A 17281-nucleotide genomic window follows, 5' to 3' on the forward strand; every position below is an offset into this window, starting at 1 on the left:
TCTCTCTCTCTCTCTATCTCTCATTTTCTTCATCGTCTCATTCTCATTCTTTCGTCAGCGATATTTTGCGTATCACTTCTCTTCACTCCACGTTTTCTTTGTCCGCCAGTTTATTTTTTCTCTCTCTCTCGTGGCTCTTTGGGGCGAGAGTGAAGTGTACACAGGATGGACGTGATAAAGAGAGGTACGAGCGTACGAGACAATCTCTATATGTATTTTTTTTATTTCATCTCTTTCAACTTTTGCATTCTCGCTTGTATGCATCTTATTCTCTCTTTAGTCTTGCTTATATGTACCTGTGGTTAGGCCTATGGTTCTCTCTCGCTGCCTGTGACCGAGCACGCGAAACTGCGGCAATTCCACCTCACTCGCGATGCTGACAGATTTTGAGCCGTCGTGCCATTTGTACCGAATATCGCGCATTGTGTATCCAACTGCCGAGAGAACAAAAACACAAAAATCTCCACTCTAACGTACAGTAAGACATTTATTGGTTGGGATGGGGGTTTTTTAAATTATTCAATGGTTTTCGGGGTGAACAAAGGGGGCTACATTAATGCGGGGTTACGTCAAAAACTTATCTATGAATTTTTCTCTTCACACGAAAAAACTTTCATTTCCATTTAAAAAAATCGCTCTTATTTTCATTCAATTTAATAACATCCCATCGATGGATGAAAAAATCATGACATGAATGTCTATATTTAGACATTGATAGTAACACACAGAATGAATGCATGAAGCTTTTTTTTTGCTTTCAAAAGAAGAAAAATTTTCATTTTTATGGTTTTGATTTGATTGAATATTATTTCAGCGGTTGATGAAAAATTCATAGCATAAGTGTTTATATTTACTTGGTAGACTGTTTATCCCACATTGAGGGCAATACGAAAGATGATATATTGATTTTTAATGCGGCATTTAATATAATCAAATGTCTCCGGTGTGTGTAAATATCAAGGTCAGTCCCGCTCGCCGGGGTTTACCGATGATAATTCTTTCGTGCTGCCGTCTCAGTGGAATAACATTCCTCCGTGGCAATCAACACGCACCGTCTGACAATAATAAAGAAGGGGTTGGGGTACGGGGGCAGTTATGAGGGGTGTTTCAGAAGAGGGCGGGTGGGTAGGGGGAAGAGAGTGGTTGCAAAATCGTTACATCGCATTCCAGGATTTCAAATGGCATTCGGCCGCCGGGCACCTGCATAGCGAGCATTTGTCAGATTCTGGATTAAGTAATCTCGAGTATTCCTGATTAAGTCCCCCGGGGTTTTGCGCGGGTCGTGTGGCTAGTCGGAAGTTTCTTCCTACTGAAGGATATAGTCGAGAAATTCTAATTCGATCGAGAAGACTCATTTATTATTAATTGAAGATTCCCGGTCGAGGGGGAGAGTATGGTTTGCGGATATTCAAGTACTTTGGAGAATTTTCCTTTTGTCACTGAGTCCGTGAAACGGTGCCTTACGGACGCGAGGCGAATCGATTTGAGGGATAAAATAGTATATTTCGTCATTGAGCCGAAAAAAACTTTTCTGGCGAATATGAGGTTTGCAGCACGAGCCGAAGGCGAGGGCTGCAATCATATTCGTCACAACAGTTTTTTTGGCCGTATGACGAACAATATTTTTTGTCATGACGGCCGTAGGCAGAGATTGAACACCGTGAAACGCTGCCTTACGGCAGGAATGACAAAAAATGTCGTTCGATACACGGACGTGGAGAATTTTTCGTTAGAAAATTCTGTTGGATTTTTATTGAACTTTATATTAGTTTTTGGCCGATTCTATTGAATGTTCAATAGAAATTATTCCACGGAAAAGTAAATAGAACTCGATTTTTCTATGTGACTTATTGCATTGAGATGTTTTCTATAGAATTTCCTCGGCTCAAATTTTCCAAGTTTTTTTCATTTTGTTGTCTTCTTACCAAGAAAATCAAACAAAAAAACTTACAAAATTGGAGCCGCGGAAATTCTATAGAAAATACAATGATGACCTGCATTCTTATGATTTTAAATAAATTTCATTGTCGGATGGGTCTGAAAATTAAAATTTCATCAAATATTTCAGAAATTAACTGATTCATCAATAACAATACATATGAAATTTTTATTTCATATCAATTGCTCCTTGTTACACATGTTAAGATTTTCTGAGTTTAAATTTCGATTGTAAATTTGTAAGAATATTAATTAAAAGGAAAATTACCTTTTCTGTTGAACTATTTATCGAGATATAAAGAAAATCAAATTAAAAAAGTTTTGGTATAAATCTCAGAAATTTCTAATAAGTAGCATTTCCACTGGAATTTCAGGAAAGTTCATTATAGAGAATTCAGAATTTAATCATAAAATCAATGTACACTTCGAATGTAGTTTAATTAGTCAGTAGAAATTATTAGAGAGTGGTAAAATTCGAATGGAAAAAATTTGTGAAATTTTGCAATATTGAAAATTCAACCAAATTTCATATTAAATATTCCTGTTTAATTAAAAATTCACATGCGTCGTAAATTTCACCTGGAATTTCATAAGACACTTCCCCTCAAATCGAATTCCACGTTACCCTCCTGCGGATTCTCCCTCGAGAGATCATGACATTCCAATTTTTTCCCACTGCAATCCCCGAAAAAATATTCTTAAATTTGCGGGTACCTCTCCCCCGTCGTGATCTACTCGTATTTCATCAGAAAAAAGAATGATGAAAAATTGAATAATTTATTCGTCAACGACCCTCAATTTGAGCATTCGCTCAACTTAAAACAGTAACTCAATTGCTCGTTATGCGAATGCCGACTGCTCTTCCAGTACAGAGGATTCACTCCTAAATGAATATCCCCGAATTCCTGGACAAGAGAGGAACAGAGGGGGAACACTGGAAATCAAGAGAAGAGGTATCATGCCGGGATTAGCGCGTTTTCCATGGGATCCATCAATTGAATAGCCGAGTGTATCGAATTTATTGCGTGTACATTGAGCACCGATTAAATGCGTAAAACTTGTTTTTACCCCCGAATACAATCACCAGAGAAATCCACTTAACCCCGGTACAAATGCGCTACACTCGGCTATAAACAGTTGCCCCAGTCGCTGGGGAGAAAAACGACAGAACAACAAAATCGTGCAGCAACAGAATTCCAGGATGGTGGGGGCGAAGAGAGGTAGAACAGTGGGGATAATTTCCAACATTTATAAAATAACTCCTTCACATATGTAATACTGCAGCGAAAAGGAAAAAATAATCGTGAGGGATTTAATTTGAATTACATGAGTGATAAATTCACATATAACACCGAAAGGGATTTGGTTGAACGTTTATCTGTGGTCAAGGACGACAAATACGAAGACCATTAACCAAAAAAAGAGAGAAATTATGTAAAAATGTATAGAATTTTGAGACTGAGAAAGAAATGTTTCGTGCAGGCGTGCGGCCGGTGATTACAGCAGTCCAACAAGCGTACAAAATAGCTCCAAGGGATTTTCTTCGGGTGGGAGACTCAATTATCCCAACGACTCGCTTACAACCCGGAGAAACAGTTGGAAAAAACAGCGGTTGAAGGGAAAAAAAAACAAATGAGAACAAAAATGCGAGGATTAGTTTGCACACGAAAGCACTTAACAGCAATCGTCGGTAAATGCATCATTCCTCGCACATTTCCAATTTCCAAAATCGATTTCTCCGGGTTCAGGGGTCGTCGTGTGCATGCAAAATATCATAACCAGTTCACCATAAATTAATTACAAATTTTCAAATGTATCGACAGGCAAATGTGTTGTATATTTCCCCCTTAACCTCCGCGTGGGAATGGAAAATTCGATTGTACGTGGATAAATTGATGGAATTAAGGGCTCGCTGTGACACAGAGAGGCAAAATGGATTTTTTGTTGAGTGGTGAAATGCTGTATATCGATGGTAACTATCCCGTGGAAGAGCTGGACACTATTTCCCTCCACTTTTCACTCCAGCTCAGTTTTCACTTCGTGTTTTTGACGTAATTGCATCTGCCGTGTTGTAGTCGTCGTCGTTGGAGATTAAAAAAAGGACTCGTGTGACTGCACGCGGGGTGAAAGCGCATTGGTTTTCTGCTGTGTATGCGCCAGCCCAACGGAAACTCCATTTTGCTGTGCGAGATATGGACGCAACCACCAGCGGCAAACCATTGGCTCCCTCTCGATTTTGAGAGTTTTATTTTGGCTTTTGGGAGAGTGACACATGCGACGGCTTGATGGCGGGGGCACGTGCGTCGGTCAGTGTCCGTCAATGTTATATTTTGAATGGAATTATAGTGGAGAGTTTACGTTATTGGAATTGATAATCTCAGAGAAAAGGAGCTTTGATTTTCAGGGACATGCCGCTGATTTTCGGAGATCTATCACCAGTTTCTTTTGTTTAATATTGAAATTTTGCAATTTACCTTTGTCCTTGGGGGATTAGTTTTTGTATCTTAGGATATCAATAAAAGGATTAATCTATTTATCTATTTATTATTGGGGACTTGGGATTTTTTAATTCAACGAGCAATTCAAAAATCTAGTGATTTTGGTGTCAGTTTATAGTGACTTCTAAATTACGTTTTGATAAGCGTAATTTATGCTTAACGCCAAAGTGATGTCCAGTGGTTTTTTTTCCGCCATGAAAATTGGAATTTAGACTTCAAAAAGTCGTGTTTTACGGTCAAAATATATTTTTTTCTTTGTCGTTTATTATGGATAAGTAAACGTAAAATATAGAGAGAATCATCGTAATTTACGAATATTAAACCGTCAATTATGTAATTTACGGCGATTTTAATCGGAATTTATGAATACGAATCGCGAATATGAAATTTACGAATACGAAATCGGGATTAGTTTTTGTATCTTAGGATATCAATAAAAGGATTAATCTATTTATCTATTTATTATTGGGGACTTGGGGTTTTTAAATTCAACGAGCAATTCTGAAATTTAGTGATTTTGTTGTAAGTTTATAGTGACTTCTAAATTACGTTTTGATAAGCGTAATCTATGCTTAACGCCAAAACGATGTCCAGTGGTTTTTTTCCGCCATGAAAATTGGAATTTAGACTTCAAAAAGTCGTGTTTTACGGTCAAAATATATTTTTTTCTTTGTCGTTTATTATGGATAAGTAAACGTAAAATATAGAGAAAATCATCGTAATTTACGAATATTAAACCGTAAATTATGTAATTGACGGCGATTTTAAACGAAAGTTACGAATATGAAATCGCAAACTAAGTTTATGTAATTGTCATTTGCGTTTAGGTTTTTCTGGGTATAGAAATCGTTGATGATCAGTGTTATTCTAGTCTGTGTTCAGTATCACTAATAAATGGTGATAGATTTCTAAAAATCAGTGACATGTTCGTTCCACGTCCATTTATAATTAATTTTGCGCATGATTTGTCGAATCATTTCTTCAACTCGGATTTCAACACTGGAATGCAATATTTCAAGGAAAAACCCAATTTAGACGTGTTGTGAATTTCCCAGCAACAGATGAAGAACTACAATATGATGCCCTGCGGGGCATTCGCAGTAGCTCTCCATCCGTGAAATTTTTGAAATAAAGCAATCGATCGGCCTCGAATATTGCGCTCTGATCGTTTGAACTCATAGAAAAACTATAAGTCAATGAAGTTCCAATTTCTCCTTCTATACAACAATGAATTCCAACAACAATCCCATTGTTTTGAATTCTCAATCTATAGAAAATCAAAATCAATTTTATGTTCAATTTTCACAAGGGATTGAAAATTCAAAATGAATGAATGAATTTCCGTAAATGATTCGATCTTAAATAATTTTGATTTAAGTAGTAGAGGCAGATAAATTGAAAAAATTGTGAATTTGAACTTAATTATTAAATTAATTAGCCAAAAATTCTAACAGTATAGAGATTGATAAAGTGAAATTTACAAAATTTAGCTCCATTTAAAAATATTCCCTTAAAACATGAAATAAGAACACTCTGATCCACATCGGTTAGTCAGCAGATATTGAACTTATGAAGAAGTTCATTTCGCTCTATCCATTTTTATTTTTCTCATTTTACTGAAAGGTGAATCCAAAGTTTATTCCTCCCGAAGTTTCCGATGAATCCCTCCAGTGATTAATTCATCTTCGTTAATACACCGTTAGAAATTGTTTGAAATTTTATGAAAAATATGATAGTAATTCTCATAAGAGAGGAAAACGGTTATGAAAATTCAAGTTTTAGGTAGAATACAAGGAAACTCGGTTTTCAGTGGGAGTGGGATGAAAATTTCACAACTTGATTGAATTTTCATTCTTCCTTGAATTCTCCTGATTTTTATGAATTTTCGTGGAATGATTGAACTGAAAAATGAAGTATTTCATTGATTTTCAGATCATTCGAACAGAAAATCAATGGAATATTTGATTTTTCAATGTCGAATTTTCTTGAAATTTCCGTGGAAATTAAAAACCATCCAATTTCCAGGACTTGGCACGGAAAATTCAGAAGAAAATTTCCAACAGTGTATAAATAATTTTCTGTATCGATTGCCACACTCAATTACGGAAAATTGGCAATCCCAAATACTGCGCATTTTCATTAAACGTAAAATTCTGTCGATAACGATCAACTCTATAATAGCTCAAAATGTCAAAACCTGTTTTTCAATTTTTAATCTGCTTCGTTAAAAACAGCAATCCATTTTGACTCACTGTTTCAATAATATCACTGTGCACCCCATTTCAACAATACACTGTAATTAATTTAGGTTCCCAGCCGTCCCAAAAGCCCTAAAAACTACGGAATCGACACCAAAAGCATTCAAAACATGCAGAATAATGCAACCGCAGTTGATTCGGTTGTTGACAAAATAAAATTACTCTCATCAATTTATTCAAAACATCCTGTGGGAATGCCCGTAACTTTCCCAGGCTGAATAGTACCACTTAAACCAGCATTCACCAGTAGCCAGGGGAATCACTTTCCCGACACTCTCATCCCTGCAACTCTTTGTTTAAATTTCTACGTTATTTCGCACAAGCAACTTTAACCCGTTTTCGTTTCTCTCTTCTCCACTGCTCAGACCAGTAGTTGAAATTGAGTGAGACCCATCAACTGGCCAATAAAACAGTTTATTTCTCCGCACAAATTAGCCCAAGCAAGTTTAATTTAATTATATTTCTAATGGAGGAGAGAAACTACTTCGGTTTTTTTATTCATTCATCAAAATGGTGGTGACATTTCGATGAATTCAGGATTTAATGTCCGTATAAAGAACAGTTTTTATCTGTTAAAGTATTAATTAATGAAATATTGATAATAATCAGTCAATTCTAAGGGGAGACACGATGAGTTTTTTAATTCGCGGGCTATTGGAGTGAGATTTATCATGCATCGAAGATCGATTATGAATGTTTAAGAACGAATAAGTAATGCAAAAAATTTGTTTATTGTTCGTTTGCCCCGCGGATGCTTGAAATATTACAAATAGTCCAGGGCCGTAATTTTTCGAGCCATAGAGGTGTTTTTTTTTCAAACAATGAATTAGTTTTTTGAAATTTGATTCCTACACAGCTAATTTCATTTTTTTTAATTAAAATGATTGCACCATTCATGTGGAATAGCCAGAAAAATGATCTTCAAAATATTAAAAATACATTCTCAATTATTTCAAAAATATTTTTCTGACTATTTGACATGAATAGTGCAATTTTTTATATTAAAGAAACGAAATTAGCTGTGTAGGAGTCGAATTTCAAAAAACTAGCTCGTAATTGTTAATGTACACATTTTTTCATAAATTTTGAAAAAAACCGCTGCAGTTCGAAAATTGCATTGTTTGAAATTTGTTCAATAACGATTCCAATTGAATTTTCAATGTTGTGAAGTTTAATTTAATTTGAGATCGCAAAATTCATGAAAGTTCCCATTCATCTTGAAAATTTAATAAAATTCAGACATTGACATTGACAAATCATTGACATTTCAAGGACAGCTTGAATTTTAGACCTCATTATAAAAATTGAATATTAAATTCAATTGAATTTTCAATAAATGGAGAATCCCGTAAAATAATGGCCTGAATTTTTATTATTTTAAATAATTTTCCTTGTCGTATGGACAGGGAAATTAGAATTCCATTGAATATTCAATGAAGTTATCTGATTTTTTAGTTTACAAAGTGGAGATAAATTTCATGTAAATTCAGTGTTCTTAAAAATTTCAAGTTTTTTTATTTGAAATTTCAAGAGCAATTTCCCAACAGTGTGGACTACTTTAAACATTTTAAGCGTCTACAAGGCAAACCAACAGTAAACAATTTTTTTGCATTAATTACTTATTTTTAAACATATAATCGATCTTCAATATATGAAAAGCTTCACTGCAACGGCCCGCGACATTTGACACTCACAGTAGTCTCCCCTTAATGAACTACAGCATGCCGACTTGGGAGCCAAAAATTAAACATCTAATGATATTGATTAAATCTAAATTAATATCTAAAACAGATCACGTTGTTAGAACTTAGGTAACAGTTGACCAAATAATATTTACCAGTTAATTAATTTTTTTATATTCACGCATGCGCTTTGGCTAGATGCACAATGCGTCAGAATTCGGCTTTCACGGATATCTGTCAGTCGGCATTTATTTTATTGTAAATATATTTATTTTTATATTGCGTAGGCTCCTTCCAGGGCCGGCCAGTCGTCAGTGGCCAACGTCCCCAGACACGAGGCTCAGTGCTGTATGTCGGATGCCTTTCGGGCTCTCTCATTCTCTCATGTACTGCATTATTCAAAATTATTCTTTTGTTTCTTTTATTTAAAATATTCAGTTTATCCCATTTGCTTGTATTTGTGGCATAATTAATGAAAAATGAATTTTCAAATTAAATTAATGAACAAAATTGTTGGCGTAATTCAACGGCCTATGTACAAAAGGGGCTGCGTGGTCCCAATGACGTAGTCAATTCTCTCTCTCCCTCATTTTTTTATTCTTCACATCTATTTCAGTGGAAGATTGAAGGATTAATAATTGAGATTTGTAATTCGCGCAGGAGTGGAAATTCCTCTCGTCTTTGTTGGGAGAATGAATTAAGTCGTCACTGGGACCGTTATTGGTATTACACAGTGGAGACCCTTCGGAGGTTGCATATTATGTTGGCATTACACCATAGAAATAACAATTTTACACAAATCTAGTTGGCATTTACCTCTAATGAAATAAATAATGTATATTTTGGTGGATTAAAATGTAAATCTCAGTGGGGGCTACTGCCGATGCCCCTCAGCTCGTGAATTACCTCCGAATTGTTCACGTGAACCAGTAAAATTCATGAATCCCCTCCCCCTTCCCTTTTTCGAGATAGAATGCATTGAAAAAACCTTTCGGTCTTGAGGAAAAACTCTTGGGGATATGAATTTTCCGACGTCTAGCGGATAAAGAAATTTTTAATAACACACTTGAGACTCGGAGCCAAGTCTTTTCTCGTGAATACTCCCTATCTCGTGTGTGAGGTTATGTATGAGTTGAGGGGGGATCGGCAAATGCCCCAGTTATAATATTTTCACTCGCGCGACTATGTCGAACTTGACGGGAGATTGCCCGCTGCAAATCGCAGTGAGTATCATGCCGAGAGTAAGAAGAAAGGGGGCGAAAAAAAATTGTTGAAGTGGGTGGATAGGAAGGGCCGAAAGTAGTTCAAGTGTCTCATTAGTTCAGCCCCTCCTACTTGGTAAGGATGCGGGAGATGTACGAGTTGTCATTTCTGGAATGTTTTTCTCGTGATGAGAGAATATCAAAATAAAAAATTGTCTTTTTTGCAGCGGGAATCACTTCGACTTTATGCAAGGGGTGAGTTCAGTGTGTTGTCAGACCTGATTTTGTCGCTTTAGGGTTTTGGGGTGATTGATGTTTATGTTGTGGGTTCTTTCGGGGGAGGAAACATAAATCAAATTTGAGGAGTATTTTGTTCATTAATTTGTCGGTTTATTACATTCTATTGTGAATAATTTCATCAGTTTTTGTGATTAAATGTGGATATATGGATTTAGTTTGAATAAATAATCTGATCCAGGGAAATGATTTTTTCGAATTCGATTTATTCGAATTGAATAAATGGAAATAAACTTGACATTGGTTTGCATTTTTATTCATTTCGAATGATTCTTCCAATATAAATGACTTTTTCGTTGATTGAAATGACGAGTTTATTAGGTAGAAATGAAATCATTATTTGGACCGCGAAAAAAAAAATTTATCAACAAAACAAATAAATCGTTTGTGATTCTATTAAAGGATTTATTTGTAATCAATGAATGTTTAAATTTTTGTTGAAATGAGTAGGAAAATTTCAAATAAAAAGTTTTATTTCATTCGAATGCGTCATTTCTCTGGTTGTAGTCGTCAATCACTATTTTTTTTTCTCAATGATTTATATGTATTCATATGTGATAAAAGCATGTGCTGAATTTCGCTGCACACTGGTGCAATATCTCGAATATCATTGTACACGAAAAAAAATGAATATTCATATATTTATGTGTAGAATCTGTGAACTCTGAGTGATTGAGTGATGCAGAAATGTGAATCAGAGCGCGAAGAATGGGTGGATAGAACGGGGAGAGGGAAAGGGGTGACGGTAGAGGCGTGTAAGTATAACTTTAAAAAGGGGAGTGACAAAAAATGGGAAGTGAAGAGGATAAAAGGTTCTCCATACGGATATCTGAAGAAAATGAATGAGGGAAAACGAAGCGTTTTTTTTCAATCGACCGAGTGTGAATCGGTTTGCTTCGTTGACCTGAAAAAAGGGGGGAGTGTATTTTCCGACGAATGGGAAAATCCACTGCAATTGAATTGAATATATCTGTTGAAATCCATTTGAGGATTCAAGCGGAGGAGAATTATTTTTGTTGCAAATGTAGTTGTGTGTAACGAATGTCAATGGTTAATTGACATCGATAACCGCGGGGATTAGAGATATTTCATTAATTATTAAGTATGGTAGTATTATTGCAATTGAAAATATCGCATGGTATTTCAATTGTCTACTTACAACTCTCGATCTCGATGTGGCACAGTTGTCGATCCATTGGGAAATACTGGAGATTCATGGGACACGAAGCTGTGATCGTTAAGCTGCAAAAAACGGAATATACTGTTTAAAAATTTTGGGTGAAATTTTCGGTATATTTCTTGACAATTTTTATCATGTTATAGTATCAATGAAATTTCAAGGAATTTCGTCACTGAAAATTCAGAATTTTATGTAAAAATCAGTGGAAATTGTGAATTTGAGTTCGATTATTCAATGAAAATGAATAGAAATCAGGAAAATGTTGGTTTAATATATTCTTGAATTTTTGTTTAATTGAAAATTTCGGGGAATTGGATACTGAATATTCATGTTTTGATTTGAACATCTGGTCAGTTGGAGAATTGTCCTTTGTGCTGCTCAAAAATTTGGAATTTCATTGAATCTTCACGCAAAATCTAAAATCAAACATCACGAATCTGAAGCATTCTAAAATTGAACGAGTGAAAAATCCTAAAATCAAGTGATTTTATCACTAATAGTCAGTGATATAATCCTAAATCTTAGGATTTTGAACCCTCGAAGTCATTGATGAACTCCTGACAGCTTTGGGTCATTCTAGTGAGTGTAAAATATCTCCATGAGTGATAAATATTCTGAAAAAAAATATAGATATATCTTTCAAAACTAAAACATTATTTTTCCTGTGTTTCCAGGAAAGCTAAAATTGAGACATTTATGGACATTGGACAATTATGGAAAAAATCAATAGAATATGTAATTTTTCTATGATGAGATCCCCTTGAATTCCAATGAAAATCGAATTTTAAAAAATTTCCACCAGTCAACAACAAAATGTCAAGCAAAAATATCCATCGGTGAGGAAAATGAATCGGAGAGAAAATAAAACCTCAACCTTATTAATAATACATTTCAATAATTGACTACGATGACGCTTGACGAGTGGATCTCATTGACTCAACTCGGTGTGCATAATATTTTCACCAACATTTCGACAAAAATTTCCACACACACGGCGAACATTTATCCATATTCATCGCATCAAGTGCATACGTGTATAGCGCTTGATGAAACCGTTTGCCCGTTGGCGTGTGTACTCCTATGACACCCTCCCCCTTTCCTGTTCCATCCCGCCCAGCCTGTAGCAGGGGCGCTCTTTTAAATCTCTCGGACCTCCGAGTCCAAAAGTGGTCCACGCCCGGCGCATGGTTATGCATAAATACACAGGATATACGTATATTCGTCGCTCATTTTGCCTTCTACGGTCTAATTGCTCATCCCTACTACCTAATAGCGCGCTTCACTTTTTTAATCCCGTCTTGCTCTCCATGACTTTTTTATTTGTCCGGGGGAATCTTCTAACGGGAATGGCAAAATTCATTTGGACTTTTGAATTCAGTAGCGAAGTGGTAAAAGGAGGTAAGTCAATTTCAACTATTGATCAGTTTTCAATCAATATCTCGGAATCTAAGGAAGATAGCAAAAATTTTATTATAACCTTTTTTGTGGAGCCGATTGAGTGCTACAACAAATATAATTACCAAAATTTCGATATCTCCCTTAGATTCGGAAATATTCCTCAAAAACTCAATTGGGAGATAAGTCGACTTATCTCCGTTTACCACTTCACTACTGAATTATTCTAATGGACGGATGGGATTTTCAATCAGGGAAAGAACTCTGAAATCCTAGGGGAATTAGGAACAATTAAAGTATCTTAGATTAGTGTTAAGAGGACTTTTCACTCTTGAAAAGAAAAATTATAATAATTAATCAAGTCAGCGAAGCAGTACTGAATCATGTCGATGATTGATTTATTTCGTGCTGAAATTTCAATAAAAAAAACTTGACATTTTCAAAAACGACTATTTTACATTAAATTCTGAAGTATGTTGTTATTGATAAATCAATTAATTCCTGGAATATGCAATGAAATTGCAAATTTCAGGTCCACATGGGAATAAAAATTAGTGACTATTGTTTTCAATTTTCAATTTATGAAAAATTTAGTTGAATGGAATGAAAATTCAATGTGTCATTAAAAAATTAAAGGCCGTCAAACATGAATAAGTCAATTTTTCTGCATTTCTCTCATTGAAAATTCAAATGCTATTAGTCGAATTTCAAAAAATGGTTAGAGGGAACTTGAAAGATTTTGTCTGTAGATTATTCAATTGTCTGCTCACAGCAAGTCCAAAATCCAGATTCATGTAGTTATAATCAACCTACTTGTAACAAGTACACGGAGAGAAATATCTTAGAAAAATTCTAGTGTTGTTGAAGTAAAATTTCTGGAAAATTGTGCGAAAATTTCATATCAATACGAGAAAAATTCGCATGCTACCCAGTCAAATTTCCAAGGCTAGCACTAGAATTTTTCTGTAGCAGGTGCTTTGCGCCTATTTCTTGTGTTAGCACTAGAATTTGTCTGCACTGATAGAATGATTAATTTATTCTAAACGAGATTTGTTAACTATTGACGATTATTCGTTAATAGTTAACGAATGGTTCATTTGAAAAGTGCAAGTTGAGTCAAACAATAAACTAGGATAAGTGCAATTTTTTTGAAAATTTTTTTATGGCTTGAATCGAAAGATCTGTCAAAGGTGCTTAAATATTGGAATTCTCCTGAAGAAGTTTCATTTGTGCACTTATCCTAGTTTATCACTTCGCTGCAGAATTGAACTGAAAAATAAAATATTATAAAATCAATGGAATATTCGATCTGTCAATTGCAAGATTTCCTGAAATTTAAGTGGAAATTAAACATGATAAAAATTTCCAGAATTTGACACGTAAAATTCAGACGAAAATTTTTAACAGTGCAGTTGCCGCAGAAAAAATATTCCTGTCCAAATCACTGCAGAATTTCCTTAAATCCCCTCAACTCCCAAAACTTCTCTCTCTATTTGTCAAAAGCCATTGAATAAACCATGAGTCCTGTTGGTTTTAACAGGATAAAAAAAATTCAGCACTCCCTGCAATCAAATCGGCAAAAACCAATCCAATTGTTCCCACCCCTAAAAATTCATTTGCCGTTTGAACACTCGGCCCTCATTTTTTTTGTAATCAAAGCAACGCCAGCAGAACGACTATTATCAAAAATTTATATTCCCCCTCCTCCACCGAATACATCAAACTCCGAGTTGCATAGTCCCACTGTCATTCAGTGTGTTCATCCAACTCGGTGAAAGCATGCGTTGGTGTTCTAGTGAACCAAGCGGCGCTATCGCAATCCGCTAACCCATGCCATGATGAATGTTGTGCCTCTCTCGTTCAATGCGTTACCTCTCACTGCCGGCCTTTCCTAGTCTGTCCCCTTTTCATCTGCTGTACAACTCATCGCCCCGGTCTCCCCGCCCCCCAGCAGTCCTGATAACCGTTCATATGCCTGCCGAGTGAGTTTGGCGTGGCTGCTAATCCGGCTTGGCGCACGGATGCCCGTCGCTCGCGCAGACCCAAGCGATAGTTGGCTCATACACCGCACCGACTCATCCCCGAAATTATGATAAGGCCGGGTGAATTCACGGAACGAATGGCATTCCGCTACCGGGGGAAGTAGCCATTCGGATCTCACAAACAGTCTGGAGTGGTTCTAATGAATTCAGATTGGCTAATTGGTCTTTGACCTGCCCCAACCGTTCAATTCATTTTTTACTACTTAATGGGCGATCAGAATTTGGAGAATCAGGGAATGTCTGCCTGATTTTCTCGGTGAAAAAGAGGATTAGCGGTGGGAACTGTTTGGTAAAAACGCTGATGCACGAAGAGTTCAGTAAAAAATACGGAACTGACAATTCGCTCACCGATTACGGAATCGACTCAGAAAATTTAAGTGACGGGTCATTTTTGACAGGAGATTCAGATAAAAATTACGGAACGCTCTGGAAAAATTCCGTGACAGTTCCGTAAAATTTCCTACAACCACATTTCGCTCCGGAATTATGGAAAAGACACGTAACTTTTATTGAATATTTCTCTCCGTGTGCCGATTGTATCGTGCAGCAAAGTACGTTCTACACTGTTAGGAATTTTTTGAAATTTCATACACTGGGAAAAATGAAGTTTTTTGAGAGGTATGTATTTACTTGTATCAAAAAACTCATGGCTGGAAAATAAACAAGAAAAAAATATCTTACACTGGGAAACAATAACTTTCGGCAAGAAGTTTTGTACTTATTCGAATGATAAGAACAAAACTAAGGACTTTCTTCACAACAAGAAAGTCCTTTCTCGAAGCAAGTCAAGTAGTTTTTGAATTGAAATATTTTGGATTTGAGACAGAAAAACTGTTGAATGAAAGCATTCAACTAAACTTGATTTAAGAAACCTCTTTCTTGTCATAAAAAAATTATCGTCGTCTTTGGGACAAGTACAAAATCTCATGACGAAAGTCTTTCTCAGTGTGAGATATTATGTTCCGAGCCATGATGTTCTTGATACAAGTGAAGACGTATTTTCCAAAAAACTGTTTTTTTCTCAATGTGGAAGATATTATAGTAGATATCAGGAGAGAGACATTGAATGGGATTTAGGGATAAAGTGGTTATGAAATTTCAAGTTTTAAGTACAATTCAGGAAAATTCATGAGTTTCCAATGGGACCGAAAGGGAAATTCCTGAATTTTATTGAATTTTCCCGGAGTTCTCCAGATTTTTCTAAATTTTCACAGAATAATTGACCTGAAAAATCAAGTATTTTATTGATTTTCAGATCATTTGAACAGAAAATCACTGGAATATTACATTTTTCAATGACAAGATTTCCTGGAATTTCAGTAAAACTTGCACACGATAAAAATTTCCGGAATTTGTAACGGAAAATTCATACAAAAATTTTCAACAGTGTAAAATCAGAAATTTAACTCATGTCAAATTGTGTAACATTACCGAAACCTCAAACCGAACCGCCACCCGAGGATATTTTCTTCCATGTAGATTCCTTTTCCGTCTCTTTCATAAACTATTTGCTCTCTGTCAACTTCCTGTCCTGCTCCCGGCAGCTTAATGGCAGCTGCCTCGTGGACCGTTCGAGTAGACGGTAAACATGACAATAGAGGGAAAAAGAATATCGAAGAAGGAGGGACAATACATGTAGGAGCCCCTCATCAAACGAATAACGAACAAGGAAATATTTGTCCAGCATGGGTTAGCAGACTGATTGGAAAAGGGCGAAAGAGGGGAAAGCACTCTCCCTGTGTACATTTACTTGTAACGCTTGCAGTCAAGCCAACAACTCTTATTTCCCCAGAAACGAGAGTTGATACTATTGGTGTCATTGTTTCCCACTTCGCTTTTTCTCTTCTCTCCAGGCCGCGACGTCAACAGAAAAGTTTGGCAATTTTTCCAGCCCCACCCCATCCCTTGTGGCAGTTTTCTTTATGGGTGATTAGGAAATATGGCGGGTGAGGATTTCTCTGGACGTGGAACATGCGCGTCGTGGCCCATTGTAACGTAATCCGTGGCAATCAAGGAGTTGGAGCTTCTTTCACAACATATGGGGTTTAATATCGCATTTTACCATTGACCCCTTTTTCAGATGTTCTCATGGAGATTAAGTGCAAGTCCATTGACAGTTATTGCAGATTACGGCGCACGTCTATTTTTTATTTATTAGAAATAACTCGGTGAAGGGAAGGGAATAATCTCTGGATTATATTTGTTCGATTATAGGTTAGGTTTCAATTTTATAAAATGTAACGGGGCCTTCTACATTCCCACCGCTTAAAACTAATTCCCTGTCTTACATCTTTATAATATATATTTCCCCATCATATTATATTTTATGTGAGAATATTTGATGGACAGGAACAGATTTACTTGAGGGAAATTAACCGACTTGATACAAGAAAATTTAATATCTTTCACAAAAATTGAATTTTTGTCGTAATCGTCAGAAATATCTCTACACTGTTAGAAATTTCTTGAAATTTTAGTCATAGCGTCATCTGAATTTTCCATGTTGTGAGGGTGAATTCAATTTTAAATGAAAGCGTTCACTAAATTTCTCATTCATCTTGAAAATTTAACGAAACTGGGTTTTTCGTTAACTCGAAATTCAATTCAACTCAAATTCAATTGAAAACCCGAGTTGAAAACCCGAGTTTGTAGCAGCGATGTCAGATAAGATATGAATGTTTTTTTGGGCTCAAATGAAAGCGTGGGTCGAAAAATGACGTGCTAGAGCCTCTAAACATGACAAATGTCTCTAAAGATGATATCTGTTTTCAATTGAAAAGCAGAGTTGT

General features: G+C 35.9%; 1 protein-coding gene across 1 annotated transcript in view; it reads right to left on the reverse strand.

The window, feature by feature from the left end:
- LOC107046645 (gamma-aminobutyric acid receptor subunit beta) overlaps positions 1-17281 on the reverse strand; it is a 168407-nt gene that overhangs the window by 32399 nt on the left and 118727 nt on the right. The window contains exons 5-6 of the mRNA XM_015269304.1: positions 11035-11117; positions 297-434 (exon numbers count right to left, since the gene is read on the reverse strand). Coding sequence (XP_015124790.1) covers positions 297-434; positions 11035-11117 — 221 coding nt within the window. The remainder of the gene's footprint in view (positions 1-296; positions 435-11034; positions 11118-17281) is intronic.

This window comes from Diachasma alloeum, unplaced genomic scaffold, assembly GCF_001412515.2.
Source record: "Diachasma alloeum isolate Michigan unplaced genomic scaffold, Dall2.0 Dall_scaffold_00183, whole genome shotgun sequence".
In the NCBI taxonomy this organism is placed as follows: Eukaryota; Metazoa; Arthropoda; class Insecta; order Hymenoptera; family Braconidae; genus Diachasma; species Diachasma alloeum.